Source organism: Podarcis vaucheri, assembly GCF_965113315.1.
Source record: "Podarcis vaucheri genome assembly, chromosome: 11".
In the NCBI taxonomy this organism is placed as follows: domain Eukaryota; kingdom Metazoa; phylum Chordata; class Lepidosauria; order Squamata; family Lacertidae; genus Podarcis; species Podarcis vaucheri.
Window position 1 is genome coordinate 32,947,253 of NC_138749.1, and position 20,426 is coordinate 32,967,678.

The 20,426-nt window shown below is 42.7% G+C and overlaps 1 protein-coding gene across 9 annotated transcripts in view; it reads left to right on the top strand.

Annotated features, from left to right (window-relative positions):
* Positions 1-20,426, top strand: part of XRCC4 (X-ray repair cross complementing 4) — a 110,013-nt gene that overhangs the window by 42,573 nt on the left and 47,014 nt on the right. For 7 of the 9 annotated variants that reach the window (XR_014212108.1, XR_014212109.1, XM_082192019.1 and 4 more), the window contains 2 exons: positions 8,795-8,947; positions 10,963-11,065. Coding sequence is in view for 7 of the 9 variants with exons in the window: in XM_082192019.1 (XP_082048145.1) it covers positions 8,795-8,947; positions 10,963-11,065 (256 nt within the window). In the remaining 2 variants the exon portion in view is untranslated. Of the gene's footprint in view, positions 1-8,794; positions 8,948-10,962; positions 11,067-19,332; positions 19,523-20,426 lie in introns of those variants that run through there. The other 2 variants (XM_082192023.1, XM_082192020.1) reach the window with 2 other exon arrangements.

A 20,426-nucleotide genomic window follows, 5' to 3' on the forward strand; every position in this document is an offset into this window, starting at 1 on the left:
TTCTAATATCTGTACTTCTAATGTAAGGATGGATAATGGCTATTTTGATGATAAAGGGTCTTAAAATAACCATCTTAAAATATCTTAAGGGCTGTGAACTGGAAGACAGTTTCTCCTGTTCCACAGGGTAGGACCTGAACCAATGTCTTCAAGTTACAAGAAAGGAGATTCCGACTAAACATCAGGAAGAATTTTTGTCACAGTAAGAGCTGTTTGACGGTGGAACAGACTCCCTCGTGAGGTTGCACTGTAGACTCTCCTTTCCTGGAGTTTTTTAAGCAGTGGTTGGATGGCCATGTGTCATGGATGTGTTAGTTGAGATTCCTGCATTACAGAGGGGTTCGATTAGATGACTCCCGATGTCCCTTCCAACTTCAGTTTATTGGCCCATTTTTCATCTTATCACTGCCTCCAACCACTCTCCTGATTCAGATGGTACAGATAGAGCTGGTGTCATCTGCATATGGATGATACTTCACTTTGAATCTCCTGTTGACGAAGGAAACTAGAGAATTATTATTATTATTAATAATAATAATAATTATTATTATTTATACCCCACACATCTCTGGGTGGCTCCCAACCGAATATTAAAAACAATACAGCACCAGACATTAAAAACTTCCCTAAACAGGGCCACCTTCAGTTGTCTTTTAAAAGTAAAATAGTTGTTTATTGCCTTGACATCGGCTGGGCAGGCTTTACAACCGAGAAGGCCCTCTGCCTGGCTCAGTGGCCCCCAACCCCCTGAGACACTCCAGAAGGCTACTGTGGTTAACAGTTTTGAGAGATCAAGGAGAGAGTGCAGTGTTGCACTGCCCCCATCTCTCTCCCAATTAATCATCAACAAGGGTGACCAAGCCAGTTTCAGGGCCATGAGGAAGCCTGAAGCCAGACTGGAATGAAAAAGGAGAGAGCAATACAAATAAAATGAGGACATAAGGCAACAAAGGATGAAAGTAACACTTGCAAACTTAAATTATGTAAAATGTCCCTCCTTATACTAGATGCAAAAGTTTTTGTGAAAAAGAAGCTGCCTGGTTTTTGTGACTTTCATAATCCTTGCATGCCACTACTCCGTGCTAAACCAGGAATCTGCTGGTGTTAATTTAAATCTGTTGCTTTTAGCAATAATAAAAGCATACTTCCATCTGCTGAGCTTTGGTTTATCCTCCAGATAGCTATAATTCAGAAATTTGTATGGATTTTGTTTCTTACTGAAAGCAGTTGTAGACGTATTTTCTGCAAATGATAAGGTCCTATGGCTGATGTGTAAGCAAGATTGAACTTTTTGAACCTTGCTGCTACAGAATAGGAAAAAACTCCAATCATCACTTTGTCTTTATTTTCTGAAACATTTTTTAAAAAATTTGCTTCCCCAATGAAATCTGTAAGGATTCTCCTTTTACTGTTAATCTTAACATTTTACCATTTCTGTTCAATTTCCCCTGCTAAAGAGTTTGAGGTTTGATTTATAGTTGATTAGTACATATCATCTTTCTTTTAAGAGTTATTGAGCTGATCTACATGCTAATAATACACAGCCATTTGCATTTGCATTTAAATTAGATGAATTATTTATCAGCTGTTGAACACATCAAGGCAGACTGTGTTAATAGTTCATAAGATTATTTTCCCATTATGGAATTTAATCTGTAAAGCGGTACAATCTATATTTGCTAATATTTTAAACTGGGCTAGTGACCTAAAGAGCCAAATACATTCTTTTTCATAAGCTTAATATGTTGGGTCTTTATGGTTTAATATGCACAAAAAAACCTGAATTTAAAATTTTAAATTTATAGACACTGGATGAAATCAGTGGGCCTGCTCAGAGTAACATTGAATATCACCCAATAGTATGGCAACACATTCAATTTTAGGAGCTGGTTTCTCCACTTGGGTAAACTTGGAAGGCTGCTGTCATGCCTCATGCTTTTGATGTAAGCATCTAAGACAATTTAGAGACCTCCCTTACTCTTTATCATAAACATGAAATGTACATTTGTATTTTTATTAATATTTTAAAGAATCATAGAATCATAAGAATTGGAAGAGACCACAAGGGCCATCGAGTCCAACCCCCTGCCAAGCAGGAAACACCATCAGAGCACTCCTGACATATGGTTGTCAAGCCTCTGCTTAAAGACCTCCAAAGTAGGAGACTCCACCACACTCCTTGGCAGCAAATTCCACTGTCGAACAGCTCTTACTGTCAGGAAGTTCTTCCTAATGTTTAGGTGGAATCTTCTTTCTTGTAGTTTGGATCCATTGCTCCGTGTCCGCTTCTCTGGAGCAGCAGAAAACAACTTTTCTCCCTCCTCTATGTGACATCCTTTTATATATTTGAACATGGCTATCATATCACCCCTTAACCTCCTCTTCTCCAGGCTAAACATGCCCAGCTCCCTTAGCTGTTCCTCATAAGGCATCGTTTCCAGGCCTTTGACCATTTTGGTTGCCCTCCTCTGGACACGTTCCAGTTTGTCAGTGTCCTCCCTGAACTGTGGTGCCCAGAACTGGACACAGTACTCCAGGTGAGGTCTGACCAGAGCAGAATACAGTGGCACTATTACTTCCCTTGATCTAGATGCTATACTCCTATTGATTAAAGTTATTAAAGTTTTTAAAGCTTATCTGTGCTAATACATATATGATTATTAATAACCTGCTATACTCTGTATAAACTCATTCCAAACAGCAGTATGTTTATCCAAACAAAGTCTGTATCTATAAGCAATCTGTTCATATGTTGTAAATGCTGTAATGTCTTCAATCCATTGGTTAAAGGGAACATAGTCCCCCCCCTCCAATTCATCAGTTCTAGTCTTTTGGCCATAGTTAGGGCACCTAGAGTTCATTTTTGTCGTCCAGTTGTCAACTTCCATATGATAGGTATATGTCAGGGAACTGACCTCAGAGGGAAAGGAGGTGATAGGGCTCCCAGAGACTGGGAGAGACTCAACAGCCAAAGCAGGGACCAGCAGGGGGAGCGCGGGGTCTCTGGAGGAGGATCTCAGGGATACTGAGAGAGATGCAGCAGCGCAGGCAGGAAGCAGGGGGGAGAAAGGGGTGAGAGACACGTCCAGTGAAAATAGTGGGGAGGTGTCAGAAGCAATTGCAGGGAGACCCATGCTTCGTCGGAAGCTGTCACGTCGTGAGTCCAGGAGACGTGTTTCCGTTAAGGAACTTCTTTGTTGGAGGCGTTTCCGCAAACAGCCACTGTCGGACTCTAACAGTGACTAGAGCAGACATGTCTGAGGAGCTCTGTCACACACAGAGGTTTGTGGGGCCGCACAAACTCTGAAGGGGCACCATTTTAAGCACAAGCAGCTAATCATCCCCTAAAAGCAGTCCGACAGTCTCTGTACGCTGCCTGTGCAGGAGAAAGCATCATGAGCGACCCAGCCGGAGCAGGGGGAGGAGCTGATCCAAGCTTGGAAGAAAGATGCCGAGCATTGGAGGTCCAACTGGCGCTGCAGACGGCGAGGCTCGAGGAGAGGAGGGCTCAAGATGCAGACAAGAAGGGGAGAACCACTCAGTTCCCCAGAAAGGTACCAGGATTGGTGCAGAAGTTTGGGGGGGACCCCAAGGATTACCATGCCTTTAGGACTGAAATGCAATATGCCCTGAATGTCCAGTTTGATGAGTTCCCTGATGAGGAATCTCGAGTTGCTTTTGTAATTGGGCATCTTGAGAAGGGCGCGCGAGACTGGGTTCGACCCCTGATGGCAACGCACAACGATATCCTAAAGGACACTATGAAATTTTTTCGTGCAATGGATATCATGTTTTCCAGCGACGTTGAGGAAGGGGCGGTGCGCAGACAGTTAATGGCTTGCAAGCAGGGAAGCAGATCTGTCCGTGAGTACTGGACTGAATTTACCATGCTGATTCACAGATTGGGGTGGGATTTATCGGCAGCACCCATTCAGATGCTATTTGAAGAAGGTCTTTCTTCAGCTGTGAAAGACGAGCTGGCCAGGAGCCCCAGGGCGGTGTCTATGGATCAGCTGACCAAATCGGCGCTGACCATTGGAGCGCGCCAGGAGGCAAGAGCCTTGGAGAGGCGGGAAGGGAGAGGGGAACGTTGGAAGGAGTTACGCATTCCAGACATTCCTGAGCCAGCTTTCCCGCCGGCAGAGCCGATGGAAATCGGAACAGCCCGCGCGCGCGCAGTTTCAAAGCCCAGTGAGGGGGCGAAGAAGGAGGGAAAGGGAGCCCGGAAATGCTATCTCTGCCAACAGCCAGGCCACTTTGCCAGAGTCTGCCCCCAGAGGAAGGAATGGCAAGGGATGGTGGGAACTGTTGAGGGGGAAGAGCAGGGAGAAACGGAGCAGGTAAAAGCCAACGCCTGGTTGCCATCAGGGCACTGCAGCCAGGCCAAAGAGCAGTGAAAGTGCCCCTTCCCCAAGTGCCAGTGCCAGAAGCTCCTCGACCGGCTCTAGTGATTGAAGTGTCGCTAGAGCTGCAAAATGGACACCCCCTAAAAATAAAGGCACTGTTGGACTCAGGCAGCTCCTGCAATTTTATGAGCAAGGAGTTTGCTGCTGAACACCAGATACAGACTATCCCTTTAAGCAACCCCCTGCAGGTGACCACGATCGATGGCAGGGAACTGTTGGGAGGAGGAGTCAGCTTGCAGACCATCCCAATGATAATGAGGGTGGCAAGGCACACAGAACTGATAGCGTTTAATGTGGCCACCTTGGGAGGTGCTCCCATTATTTTGGGAATGAGCTGGCTAGCCCTACATGATCCGCTGGTGGGCTGGCATCAAAGAGTGGTTTCCTTCGGTTCCGCACATTGCTTAGAACACTGCAGGGGGGAAAAGGGGTCAGCAGGGGCCCAAGCCACCCTGGCAGGGACTGAAGTAGTGGAGAAGGGGAAGGTGCCACCACAGTATGCTGATCTCAGCGACGTGTTCAGCGAGAAGGAAGCTGACCAACTACCTCCGCATAGACCCTTTGATTGCCAGATCAATTTACTCCCTGGAGCACAGCTTCCTGTAGGCAAGTTGTATGCCATGTCAGACAGGGAAATGCAGGAGTTGCGAGCGTTCATTGACAAGAACCTGAAGAGGGGCTTCATCAGAGAGTCCAAGGCAGCGGGGGGTAGCCCAGTGTTTTTTGTGGACAAAAAAAACACGGACAAGCCGAGGCTGGTATGTGACTTTCGGGCCCTAAATGCAGTGACAGAGCCGGCGGCTTTTCCTATGCCCAGGATTGATGATATTTTGACCAGGGTGCGGAAGGGAAAGATTTTTACAAAGCTGGACCTAAGGGGGGCGTACAACCTGATACGTATAAGGAAAGGGGATGAATGGAAGACCACCATGTTCACCCCTTTGGGGGCATTTGAATACTTAGTTATGCCTTTTGGATTACAAACAGGCTCCGCGTGTTTTCAAGCTTTCATGAACCACGTACTGGGGCCTTTGCTCTACAAGAATTGCGTGGCCTTCTTAGATGACGTGTTGGTGTATTCGGAGAATGAGGAGCAACATGTGAGAGACGTCAGAGAAGTGTTGAGCAGGCTGCAAGCCAACCGACTGTGGGTGAAACTGGAGAAGTGTCAGTTTCATACCAAGGAGGTGGAATTCCTGGGGTACCGCTTGTCAGACAAAGGGTTGGCCATGGACCCCGGCAAGGTTCAAGCGGTGCTGGAATGGAAAACACCCAAGACCAAGAAGGATGTGCAGAGGTTCCTAGGGTTTGGAAACTTTTATCGTAAGTTCATCCGCAACTTCGCCCACCTGACGGCGCCCATCACGGACTGTCTCAGCAGCAAAAAGAAGTTTGTTTGGACGGGGGAGGCGGAGCGAGCGTTTGAGGAACTGAAAAGGGCCTTCGCCTCTGGCGAACAACTTCTACATGTGGATTTACAAAAAAAGCTGAGGGTCGAAACAGACGCGTCGGACCGAGCCATAGGGGCGGTGCTTCTTCTGCAGCCGGGGAAGGAGGGGTCGGAGTGGCGACCGTGTGCCTTCTTTTCGCGGAAGCTGAACAAGTCTGAGAGGAACTACACGGTGTACGACCGGGAACTTCTTGCAATTTATGAGGCCTTCCGGAGATGGAGGCACCTACTAATTGGTGCACAACAGAAGGTGCAAGTGTGCACGGACCATAAGAATCTAGAGTATTGGAGAACTGCGCGAGTGCTCAACCAACGGCAGTTGAGATGGGCCCAGGAGTTCTCCAAATTTAACTTTGAGATTTGTTACGTACCAGGCCCGGAGAACGTTAGGGCGGACGCTCTCTCACGCAAACCTGAATATTTGGAGGGAGAGGGTGTACCCGAAGAGACCCATGTCATTCCCGAGGACCGCTGGGTGTGTGGGGCGGCATTGGTGGGGCAAAGGGAACTGGTAGAGGGAACGGGGCAGGATGTATACGCCCAGGACAAACTCAGGAGTCTTAGGAGGGAGGGAGACAAACCCGGGGGTTTTGAGGAGAGAAATGGGGCGTTGTACTACAAGGGAGCGTTATACATACCTGAAGGGGAATTGAGGGAAAAGGTACTCAAGCAACTGCACGATAACCCCACAGCAGGGCATTTTGGGCAACACAAAACCATGTGGCTGGTTACCAGGGAATTCTGGTGGCCCAAGGTCAGGGAAGATGTGCGTGAATATGTGAGAGGGTGTGACCGTTGCCAACGAGCCAAGGGGGAGAGGCGGGCACCGGCAGGTTTATTAGAACCACTACCCACGCCGGAAAGACCGTGGGAGGCAGTGGCAATAGATTTTATGACTGATCTGCCCAGGTCCAAAGGGAAAACAGCCATTATGGTGGTGGTAGATCTGTTAACCAAGATGGCACACTTTATAGCCTGCTCACATGCGGTCACAGCAGAAGAAACCGCCAAATTGTTTGTGGAAAATGTGTTTAGGTTGCATGGCGCCCCCTTGAGGGTGGTTTCGGACCGAGGGAAACAATTTACTTCCAGGTTCTGGAGGAAGCTCATGAGCTTACTGCATGTAGAGGTTAATTTCTCTACTGCCCGTCATCCAGAAACCAACGGGCAGGCGGAAAGAGCTAATGGTGTCCTCCAGCAATATTTGAGGTGTTATGTTAATGACAGAGAGAATGATTGGGTGGAGAAGCTGGCGTTGGCAGAATTTGCTTACAACAATGCAGAGAACGTGTCCACGGGAATGAGCCCTTTTTTGGCCAATCACGGGTGTCATCCCCGAGCCTTCCCAGGGGGGGAGGGGGAGAACTGGAGCGTTCCAGCAGCAGAACAGTTCGTTGAAGAAATGGAAGCGATCCATCGCCAACTCCAACTTAATTTAAACCGGGCGAAGGAGGAATATAAGAGGCAGGCAGACAAAACCAGAAGGGAAGGGGAAAGCCTTAGGGTGGGAGACCAGGTGTGGCTGTCCACCCAAGGGTTACCATTTAAAGGAGGTTGTAAGAAGTTAAGACCCAAAAGACTGGGCCCATTTGAAGTCACGCAACAGGTCAACCCAGTGGCTTTCAGACTCCGGTTACCGAACCACATGAAGTTGCACCCAGTGTTCCACAGATCGTTGCTGTCACCGTATATAGGGGACAGAGAGGGGAGGGTCAATAGGGGACCAGCGATGGAGGAAAAAGAACACAGCTACCATGCAGCGGAGATCCTAGATTCCAGGTGGAAAGGAGAGCAAGTAGAGTATTTGGTAATGTGGGAAGGGGAACCGGAGTCGGAAAACACCTGGGTCAGGGCAGAGGATGTAGATGACGAGGTTCTAATTGAAACTTTTCATCAGAGATTCCCTCGAAAACCCCAGCCAGTGGCGAGGTTCCGGAGGGAATACTTCGCCACCACAGACGAAGAAGAGGAGTTGGAGGGGTTCTCTGATTCCGAGGTGGAGGAGGATTCAGCGAGTCGGAACAAAGACCGATGGAGGGAGATGTTCGAGACGTCGGAAGATGAAGAGGATTCGTTTCGGGGTTTCAGCTCCTCACCGCCCAGAGGAGAGGGAGGGGGCGGGGGGGAAGGGGGCCCTGGAGGGGAGGTGGATGTCAGGGAACTGACCTCAGAGGGAAAGGAGGTGATAGGGCTCCCAGAGACTGGGAGAGACTCAACAGCCAAAGCAGGGACCAGCAGGGGGAGCGCGGGGTCTCTGGAGGAGGATCTCAGGGATACTGAGAGAGATGCAGCAGCGCAGGCAGGAAGCAGGGGGGAGAAAGGGGTGAGAGACACGTCCAGTGAAAATAGTGGGGAGGTGTCAGAAGCAATTGCAGGGAGACCCATGCTTCGTCGGAAGCTGTCACGTCGTGAGTCCAGGAGACGTGTTTCCGTTAAGGAACTTCTTTGTTGGAGGCGTTTCCGCAAACAGCCACTGTCGGACTCTAACAGTGACTAGAGCAGACATGTCTGAGGAGCTCTGTCACACACAGAGGTTTGTGGGGCCGCACAAACTCTGAAGGGGCACCATTTTAAGCACAAGCAGCTAATCATCCCCTAAAAGTATATAATTCAAAATAATATTTGTTTCTGAATTTTTTTAGTTTTTCCGTACAGTCAGACTACCTATACTACCTAGATAGTGGGATAGTGTCTTAACTTCTGTAAGCAGTGGTATCAATGGATCTAAGACTTATACAACAGAAAATCATGTTTAGAATATTTTAGACTCCACTACGTTTGTATAGAAAAGGACTGTCTAACACTACTTCTTGTTGGAGATTTAATAAGGATAATGCCTCTTTGAAACATATGTTCTTGCATATTCTCACTAAGTTTTGGGGGAAAGTGTTGAAATGTATAAAGCTGACTGTACGGAAATGTACATTTCGTTTTTAAGATTACAAAAATGTGTTGAAGCTAAAGAAGAACTAGAGATGGAACTTTATAAAAGATTTATTTTGGTCCTCAATGAAAAGAAAGCTAAGATAAGAAACTTACAGAAAAGTTTGAAAGAAGCTGAAGAAGCTGTCTTGGCAACAACACAAGCAAGGTACTCTTTATTACTTTCTTTGTGCTACTAAGCATCATGCTTAAAATAAATGTGGTTCAGTTTGGTTGACTCATCTAAGCTTTAGCAGAATGATCTTACAGCAAAAATCACTTTGTTGAGCTCTGAAGTGCAGGCACCTTTAGCAGTTCTGCAATTCAGTCTCATTAATGCCATCTAGAAGCAAAGTAGTAAATCTGAATCTTCATTTGAAACTGTCAAACATTTTGTATATCACAGGCATGCCTGCCCGTCTTTTCTTAATCCTGGCTTTAAAAGAAGGATAAAAGTGTTAGCTAATGAGATACCTGATGTGCAGACTGGGCTTTCCTTGAAAATATTTGTGATGATGGAATGGCTAAGACTTAGCTAGAACAGAGATTGATCAGGGTTAGCAAAAGTTTATTCCATGTAAATGCAGTAAAGTATTAGAGCTCGTTAATAATAATCTGAACTTGACGAAAGGAGCTATTGGTGGCTATTTTCCCTACTGAGAGTGGGGCTTTGTTTCCACTGAGTTAGCTAATTGTAGAAGAATGCGTTTGTAGGATTTGAAGCTGTATCACCATCTCTAATGGCAGATGACCTTGAAAACATCAAGCTTGTATAATTTTAGGTATAAAATAAAATACCCTACTCTGGCTTGTTTCACACAATGCAACAGAAACAGGCACACATTGCAAATTTTGCATGTACCTTGTTTTTACTATTATGCATAGTATTTTCCTGGAAATGTGTTCAGGATCTTACTGTGACTTCATAAGGGAGGGGAGAAGAAATCATGTTGTAACTAAGGGTGGACAAATCAGTATATTTCTTCTCTGTGTACTTTTCCATCTCTTCATTCATTACACATTCATTTCATCTCATTTTCATATTTATCTGTATTGTTTTTAAAGCACAAAGATCCTAGATATGTTTGTATGTATTTCCTCACGCAATCCAAATTTCTAAATATTTTTTTCTCTCACAGTACACATCAATGTATTTTGATGTATTTTATCCTAAAATAATGCATTTGATGGCACTTCTTTGAACGGAGAAATTCACTGAAAAATTTAGAGGAGAGCAAAATCTGAAAGCTTAGTTTCCAATCTGTGATTTAATGTGGATGGTGAAGATCAAATAGGTTCATATTGAAATTCCCAGAATTAATCGAGGAGGTGTGGATCAGGTCAACCAGTCTTAGAATTCATTTTACCTTTCCTTTCTGTCCTTGTTTTTCTCTTTGTTTTAGCAACATCACACATTACGTACTAAACTTTTTAATGAGAATCTGCTATAACTATTGTATGTGAAGTGGCCTTTAGACGGATGATAGTAACACTGACCTTCAGTGGCTGGGTCAGGACCCACAGCTGGGTTGTGCCCTGACCTAAAGTGGGTCACACCAGCAGCAGCACCATCTTTTAAGGATTTGTTTTTTTAACAGAGAAACACAGAGAGAAAGTGAGGAGAGTTAGGAAAAGGAGAAAAGGAAAAGAGAGAATGAGAAAGACAGCAGAGAATGACTAAAAACGTATATATGGGGAGGAAATGGGTTTCGTTGGAGGTTAGGACTAAGGTCAGTCCCAATTATGAAAATGTTGGAAACTGCCAACTTAAAGGACTTTTGTGAAATCTTCACTACACTTCACTTATTATACATTTGGAAAGGAACATAATTAAAAAAACATGTAACCACCATAAATGTTATCTAAACTTAGGAATCACAATAATTATTTTTTTCAAAGAAAAATGGTTAGGGCACCTGAGTTTGGTCAGATTTGTCTAAAACTTTCATTATCCAATCCAATCCAGATATCTTTATTGCATCAGACATTTGGCCATGACAAATCTGAATCAATGCAAAAGGGGTGTCACACCACACATAATGGTCTCTATTTAGATCCCTTATCCAATTAATACAATTCAAATACCTGTTCAACTGTGCTGCATATGCAGATGATGATGTCATATCTATTGGTTTAAAATGTATTTTAAAGGCATGAGAAGGAAATGCCTTTGTGTTTTGACAGGGACACCATGTCTACATCCGAAAGTAAAGTTGAAACAGAAGATTATGACGGAAGCACTGATGATGAAAGTGAAAATTCAACACAGCCCTCCACATCAGCAGCAGGTGAGGTAGATCAAATTGTTTGTACCAGAGATATCACAGGCATGCCTTTTATTTTACAGGAATATTTTATGATGAAGGCCAAGCTGTCGGGCAGACTACTTTGCTGCTGCCACCACCTGTTCCTCTCCAGCATCCTTTTGTCTCCCTTGCTGCCTTCAGTATGTTGGGCCTTTCCTGGGCTGCCTCCAGTCACTTCAGGCAGTGGCAAAAGAGGAGGAGGGAGCAGTGGCGGAAGGGGCAGTGGCAGGATGCAACACCTTCTGTTTTGCTTCAAGCAGCAAAATGTATTGAGCCGGTCCTGTCTCCAGTCCTTATTTGACTAAGATTTGTACATGCTACTGGGATTACCCTCATGTTGAGGTCTGATCCGCATATGCTATTTTATCGAAGTGCTCTTATGATGTGAATGCTACAATACTTGTCACGATGCTTCTAATGATTGACTTCTGAAATTCTTCTTAAGTTAAAAAACAAAAACTTCTCCCTTCCTGTTAGCGGACACTGAATACACACCAGTCTGGAAGGTACTGAAAAAATACAATTTTATATAAAGAGGGGCGGCAGCATTGATTAATTTCTAAGAGATGAAAATGATCAGAAATGGATTTAATGCTGTGCCAGAGTATTGTAATAATTGCCATTAAAAAGGAAGCATCTGTCTTTTTGCTGCGTTCCAGTAAGTCTCATTCCAAAAGGCCTGGGAGCTCTCTTTCATCTTTATGATGAAAAGCTCTCCCCAGGACACTTTCCCCTGCATCTGCATAGCATGACAGACACACTTTCAATATGGTGTTATAGATTTGTAAAACTTAGTGCAAGGGCTTTGTAAGACTAGGCAGGCTGGAAGCAATATGAATAATATTTTTATCCCTCCTTTATTAAGTTAAAATATAACCAGGTTCTAAAGTAGCAGGACGTTTGGGATATTGCTGTTCTTAAAATAAATTAAGAGTACTGTGAACGTTGCTGTTCTTAAAATAAATTAAGTTCAGGTTTCCATATTGCTCTATCTTTGCTCTGCACATTTGTTTCTCGTGGCAAATGTGGAATACCCTGTTCATTATCTATAGCTTCACATGATGGACAGAAATGTAGGAGACCAAAGCTGTTAATTCCAAAACCTTTCTGCAGATGGATATTGCAATATAATAGACATTTGAAAGACAGCTCACTCTTGTGGAACCATATCAATTCCCTCCTCCTCCTCTCAAAAAATTGAACCTGTCAACATAGGCTGCTATTAGTAGCAGCCTTTGGGGCTTATTGTATAAATTGGGTTTAGGGGGTGGATTGGCATAGTAGAATAGCACACACAATGAGCTCTGTATTCAGCTTTGTAACAGTGGGAAATATTGAAACAAAAGTATGCAGTACTTGAAGTGAAGGGTTTCTTTATTTCTACATTAGAAATAATTTCATCAATTAAAATAGCATTTGGGGTGCTGTTATTTCACATTAGGGTTCCAGCCATTTGATTTAAATAGCAATAGGTAGAGGATGTTTAGTGATTGTAATTTACCAAAAAAGAGGGGGGGGGAGTCTAATTCTGTATTCCAAATGGTTTGAACCCCTTAACTACCAGGTCATCAATATATTTTGCAGAAGCCAAATGTGTTGAAACCAATGGGAATTTCTCCAGTAAAATGGAAATGATCCAGCAGAAGTTGTGTTCTTAGATTACAGCAGGGGTGCAGAAACATTTTAAGCCCAAGGGCCACATTAAGCCCAAGGGCCCTTCTGAGCAATGTTCTGAGGGCCACATGCTGAAGAGACCAGAGATTTCCCTACTTGTAAGAAATCCCATAGTCAAGGAAATTTGGGAGGAGGTGGCAGTGGTTGATATTATAGAGACACTATTTCCCCAAGAGTGTGTCTGTGTGCAGCGTATATATCATCTGATGAAGTAGACTGTGGTCCATGAAAGCTTATCCCTTAACAAATTTGTTAGTCTTTACCATAAGACTCTTTTTTCACTACCACAAACTAATAAAGGTACCTTTCTTGAAATTTAAACCATTCTAGTTTATTATGTTATGGTTGCTTATTTGTTATTGTTACAACTACTGAACAATTACACATTAAACAAAAATAAAGATAGAATTTGGAAGAATATGTCTTACTTGAGCAGTCCTCCAGAGAGTATATGATTTCTTTTGCACAAGACTGAAGTGAAGAAAGGAAACTTTTATAACAGTAAATCCTAAAGAACTTCATTATTTGTAGCAGAGAAAAAGATCTTTATTACCACCTTCCTAAATGTCCGTATACTGACACTACAATATCTCTCGCGATAAACCAAATGCTTATGGTGAATAAAATTAGCAAGAACATAGTAGCCTTTTCAAGAAAAGAAATAAAGACTTCCTAGCACTTTACATAGGAAACTGCTCTTGAATTAATTTTTAAACCTATAAATAATGTGGAGGCAATGTCAGTCCTCTGACGTTTGGTCTTAAGTAGATTTGAAACAGACACAATGTGTGCATAGCATGAATTGGAAGGATCTTTGTAAATCATTTTACTTTCTCCTGTGTTCAGAACAAATTAGAGTGCAATGTTTACAGGTCTCTCAGCTGTTTATAGCTCTTACCTGACTGCTTTCTTTGGCAAAGCATAGCCACTCTGGGAAGCAGTTTTATTTTGTTTACTTACGTTGCTACTCAGACTGGGCTGTTACAGCTGTCTTTCAGCAAAATGCTCCTCGGATCTCTGATCCGCAAAGAGTAGTTTATCCTACTTTTTGTCATTCTTTCTCATAACATTTAAGTGTTGCTATTTGGTACAAATTACTACTAAAAGCACTCTATTCATTACTTGGCTAATATCCGGTGCTTATTCACAGGTAGCTTTACTGCATTTTCAGGAGTTGGAAAGACTTGGTTGGTTGATTTCTTCATTTTAAAATCTAAATTTACTATGTGTAAGCCATTGTACTTAACAAAGCAAGCTTCCCTCTGCCCTAGCACACTGCTTATTTGTTGGACGACGTCATCTGGAACAATCTATTGTGCAGAAGAATAAAAGCACCACTGCTGGGTTGAAATGAAGTTAGCTGTTAGAGTATTCTGATTTTAGCTGATAATTCTGTGCCCTTAAATAATTCTACCCTTAAATCAACGGTAGCTAACATAGTGCCCACCAGAGCTTGTTGGTTCACAGGTCCCATCAGCCTCATGGCCAAATTGTAGGAATTATGGGAGTTGTAGTCTAGCAACACCTGGAGGGTACCATATTGGGTAGCCCTGTCTTAAGAGTAAGTAGTGGCATTCTAGGAACGAAAAGAGAATCACCAGTATTGCATGGCTCTAGGGTCCAAATTAGACACTACACTAAACATTCAGCTGCCATTGCAAATAATAGTTGTGCATCTAGTTACCTCCTTCACAATATCTAACAGAACTTGCCTCCTGCTGTTATGATAGACTGCATTTCCCTCCATCACCACCAGCAGCCAATGATGATAGGCAGGAACAGGGAAGAAAACTGCAACAGGAAGCTTTTTGCAAGGTTATCCTCCAATGGCAGTAGACAACAGTCAAGTTGGCAAAAATTAACCCCTCCCTTCTCCTTTATGTTGGAAGGGCTTCGAAAGGTTGGTTCATTTATTCAGGTTTGGTGGGAATGCCTCCATGTTAATTTTTTTTGGAATAGAGTATTCTCCATCATATCTGCAATTGCAGGCCAACCCCTTTCTCTAAATCCTGCCTTAGCCCTACTATCTTTGGACATAGTCATAGATTCCACCCTGCTCCATAGAGAACTAGGAGGCATCTTACTGACTGCAGCACGATTAGTGATAGCTCAGTGATGAGCTCAGTGATGAAAGAACCACATTGAAATACCCCTGAATATATGGGAGAATAATATCCTGGATACAGCAATGTCTGAACATCGCACCAGACACAGGGAGGCAATTAAAGACATAACAGATAATATACCTTCCAAGACACATAGGCCCCTTTAACTATGTTAACGGCCAAAATCAAGACCTTGTTATACCAACCGCTCAATATTCTCATTGGAGAGAATATGTTAAATAATATACTTGAATGTTGAATGTGTAAGTGTATGTCTAGAAACAAAGGATAAAACACCATTAGATGTACTGCTGGATGTGTGTTTAATGGTTATTGTATTTGTTTAAAAACCAATGAAAATTTGTTTTTTAAAGTACCACTAGATATTGATGAGGAGCTGGAACAATATTGGGGTACCTTTGGCCAATTTATTATGGAATAAGTGTTGATGGTATAGATGTGTAAAGTATATTCCACAAGTCTGTGCATGTGTGTGTATATATAAACACAGAGAAAGGCAAAAACCAGTAGACAGAAATCTGGAACATGAGAAGCTCCTTTATACCATGTCAGTTGGTTGGTCCAGCTAGCTTGGTACTGAATGGCAGCAGCTCTTCAGGCAAGAGACATTCCCAATCCTACCTTGAGATGCTGGGGACTGAACTTGAGATCTTCTACATTCAAAGCAGATGCTCTACCTTTCAGAAATGGCAATATGCCTTTAATGTGATCTTTCAAATAAGCTTTAATATTCAGTTCTGAGAGAAGATGCAAAGTCTAATTGCTTTGGTGTTAAGTTGGTGATTTATTTTATTTAAGAGTATTGGAACATGGTTCCTTTTGGAGTGGTGTTTGTTAAATTGTCTTTTGGTATCCTTGGGCAGCAAGATCAACATAGCTCTGTTATTATGAGTAAAAGCAAGTTTGGAGAAAATAACAGGTGTCCTGGTAGTAAAAAGTCAATGAAAGAGTAAATCACTGGGACACACTTATTTTCTTTCTAGGTGAGATAGAAATAAGAGCCCTGAAATGAGCCTTAATAGGCAGCAGTGTAAGCTAGCAGCAAAGCAGTGATCAGCTTCTTGAATGAGAATCCTGAGTTGCATCAGGGCATGACCTCCTAACGGCTGACATTTGACCCTCTAGTCAGACAGCTCAGTTGGGCTTTCTCTCAGGCCTGAAAAAGATTTATTATTTCAAATATGATGACTGGGAAAGCATAGAGTGACCTGTGCTTTGGAAACCAGTGGGACTTTCCTTGAGGGGCACAGGCAAGAGATTAAAGAGTACGTAGAAATTAATGTTTGTAAGCTAGCAAATTAAGTGGGACTCTGCATAGAGGAAGCATTTATTAACCTTGGTAAATAAGCAGACTATTAAATAAAATAAGGAATCTCTCAGATGTATAGATACACATTCTTAATCTTGTCAGAAACTGGTAAAACTAAAACTAAGTTATGTTGTTTTAAAGTTTCAAAATTTTGTTAATAGCTAAAATTCCTATTCCTATATTAATCCAAAAATAACATCTTCAGAAAGTATACTCCCACAGGCCTTTATAGTCATACAAATAAAAAAGAAACGCAAGTAAATAATTAGATGCAAATGATAAAGGGGAAGAGAGAGAGTTGTATATTTTAGAACCCACCCTATTTCTGTGATTGTACATTACTTTAAACTGCATTTGACACTGAGTTTAAATTGATGGAATTGGAATTGGACAGGAGGAGCGTGTCACTGTTGGTTCTTCATCTTGGTGACTTTCGATACCATCGACCATAGTATCCTTCTGAGCCGCCTTGCTGGGGTAGAACTTGGAGACTGTTTTACAGTGGCTTTGTTTCTTCCTGGAGGGGCAAACCCTGAAGGTGGTGCAGGGGGACTCTTGCTTGACACCTTGGTCATTGGTCTATGGGTCCTCAGGGTTCTGCCATGCTATTTAACATTTACCTGAAACCACTGGGAAAGATTGTCCATATTTTCGGGGTTCCATGGCACCAGCTCTATTTCTCCTTTCCACCGAAATCAAAGGAAGCCATTTTGATTCTACACTGGTATCAGTAATGGGCTAGATGAGGGTATTCTCTCATAGGAACCTGCCCAGGCTTTGAGATCTTTGGAGGCGGCCATATCCTGGTCCCTCCACCCTCATATGGATGCGGAAGAGGGCCTTCTCAGTGGCTGCTCTGAAATTTTGGAACACCCTAGAGAAGCTAGACTGGTTCCCTCCTTGTTCTTCCACTGACAGACTTTCTTGTCCCAACAGGCTTTTGGGAACTGATGCTTTTAATGAAAGGGCTGTTTCTGTGCTATTTTTATTGTAGTTATTGGTATTGTTTTAATAGATTTCATATATGTATATAGTTTTAATTCTATCAACTTTTAATTGTTTTTAATGATTGCATTTTCCATGTTTTTAGCATTTTTACTCTTATCTGTAAGCTTCCTTGAGTTCTGTCACGGAAAAAGTTGGGTTATAAATAATTCTAATTATAATAAAAAATCTAGTCACTGGACAGATTGCAACATAAAGTTGGCAAAGCTGCATTGAAAACATGAACTTTATAAGTTATAAATTTATGGTGGGTGGGAATGTTTAATTTTGGGCACTATATTAATGAACATCTTATCATTCAACAACTTTTGGTTTGTCAAAACATGGCATAAAGAAAATGTTTCTACTGTCATTGTAGTCACTGCTAGTTATGCTAACCATTTTAAATAAAATAACGGTGGGAGGGGGAGGAGAGAATCAACTTGTGGGCTAGAAGTTTCAGATAACAAAATTATAATTCCTCAGCTTTCAGCAGCTTTGTAATGGATCTTTTACCTCCAGTGTATGTCACAGAGATTTTAAAGCACTATTATAAAGCTTTCATTGTACTGTGAAACAGCCTCATTTTTTGTGTAGCCAAAAAGTTTTTGAAAGTTCCCATCATGGTTTTTTTTCTTGATGAAGGGAGAGGGGTTCATTTTATATCTTAAATGTTTCATTTTGACAATATGACAGCTTATGTCACTGTTGTTAATATTATTGGTTTTAAAAGCATGTTTTCCCCATAAAGCACTGAACTAGGGCTGGGGAATCTGTCTAGCATGCCTAGTGGTCAGAGATGATGGGTTGTAATCTAGCAACACCTGGACATCCATAGGCCCCTCACACCTGTTTTAATGAATAAAAAATCACTATAACTAAGCATCAGTTTGCTGGATCCAAGAGTTCTCTTCTCCAATGGAAGGGAGGCGAGTAAGTCTCCTTTTGGAGGAAGCTACCTTTATATATATATATATAGAGAGAGAGAGAGTAGATCCTCTCCCAATAATACTTTTATATCACTGTATACATGGAGGTGAAATTTGTTGGGCCTTTCCCTGTGAGGTTGGTTGAGGAAAATCTCCCTCCCAGTTTTGGGGGTTTTCTGTTCCTGCATCCAGCCTTAAATCTGCATAGCAGATGAAAGGATGTACAGGTGGGCACTTAGGCACCAGCAGGAAAGAGGAAATGGATCTGTCTGAAATCTGCATATGCTTATTATAAGCATAAATGCAAATCTACCACAATTTAACTAGAAATACATCTTACCAAAATGGGAAAGACTTTAACCTGTCTACGGTCCTCCATCTTCTGTCCAAGTGCTATTTATAGGCAATTTCTCTCCCTTCTTATATTTCCCCCCTTTTATTTATTTCAACCATTTGTATACCTCTTAATCATAACTATCTCTAAGCTAGAAGATAGAAGATGCAATACTGCAAAAATGAGTTGAAGCTATAAAATCAGAATTCAGTTTAAAAGCCTGGTGGAATTTTTTTTAAGTGCATTCAGTGCCAGAAGTTCAACAGGGAGCCTATCTAACCTCAACTGCAAGGGAGTTCCACAAACTTCAGCCCACAATACGAAGCACACAGCTCCTTGTGGATCTGTGCTATGAAAGTAGCTAACAGTGACTTTCACCAAGATCTCAGTGATTGAGCAGGGATACAAGGGATTATGTGGTCTCTGAGGTATGCTGAACCCAAGTTGTTAAGGGAGAATTAATACAAGAACATTGAATCTGACTCAGTAGCTTATGGGCAGCAGGTGCAAGCTTTTGAACATTGGAGTTAGGTGCTGGCAATAGTCTATCCCCATCAACAGTCTTGCTGCAGCATTTTCCAGCAGCTTGTGCCTCTGGACCAGGTCCAAGGGTAGCCCCACATAGAGCTACTTGCAGAAATCAAGACTTGAAGTCAAAGTTGCATAAATCACTGCAACTGGACTAACCATGTCCAAGAATGGTCATAGCTGGTGAAAGGCCCTCCAGGCAACTGAGGCTATCTGAGCCTGCAGCTACAAAGATGGATCCAGTAACACCCCTAAACTCCATGCCTGTTCTTTCAAGGGACTGCCGCCCCATCCAAAACAGGCAACTGGCCTATCTCCTAGATATGGGAACCACTCCTCACCCATGGTGCCTCTGTCTTTCCAGGGCTTGGACTCATCATATTGGCCCTCATCCACTCCAGTACTGCTTCCAGAAAACAGTCTAGACTCTAGATCATTCACAGTCTCTCCTGAGTCACATGTTATGGGGAAGCAGAGCTGCATTGCATCAGCATACTGATGACCCTTTGCTCCAAAACTTGGACTGGACAGCCTGTCAAATAGAGGACTTTCCCCTGCAAAGTAAGACAGATGGCCACCCTGCTGGGTGCATGCAACTTTGCATGTGATTATTCAGCAAGTAGAATGTCACCATTTACTTTCCAAGCACAGAACTGTGCCTAAGAATACACCCAGACTAGAATTCTGCAGCACTTTCTATAATCTCTCAATCTCTCTCTCTCTCTCTCTCTCTCTCTCTCTCTGTGTGTGTGTGTGTGTGTGTGTTCGTTCTCCTTTCTGGCTCTGTGTTTGTGCTCACGTCCATGCAAAATGTTGTATCTGTCTCATCTGCCTTGAACTCATTAGGTGGTCTTAGACAAACCACTGTCTTTTAGACTCTCCACCTGCGCTATAGGGATAGGAATAATAATGATCTACCTTGTCAAAGCTGCTGAAATACTGTATATGAAGTGTTTTGAAAAGCCCAAAACTTGTTGTTGTTATGTTCAAGCTTTAGCGCAGTTCAAATGGTCTTTCACCGGCTTTCTTCATGGCCACTGGCTATGCTTCATTATCTGCCATTGTTGGCCTCCTCCCTCCCCACCCAACCACTTCCCTCCAATCAAAATTTAGTGCTGCTGAAGTGGTTCGGGAGATATACTCTAAATTGCAGTGGCATGAGCATCTTACTGGCTGCTGCAACATAAACCATCCAGTTGTTGTACTAGAGCCAGTTATCTCAGGTAATCATGACACAAATAAACACTCCATGGTAAATTATCGTATTATCCAAGTGGATTCTTGGATCTCTCTCCATACATGAAAACTCTCCCTCCTCTTTACTGCAGACCTGACAATATATCTAAAAGCAAAGTCATTGCAGATTTTCTAATGGCGGTTTTCCAACAGGAAAACATTTAGTGGAATCGTGCATTCACTTTTGAGAGGCAGTGAATTCTCAACTTGAAGCATTTGTTC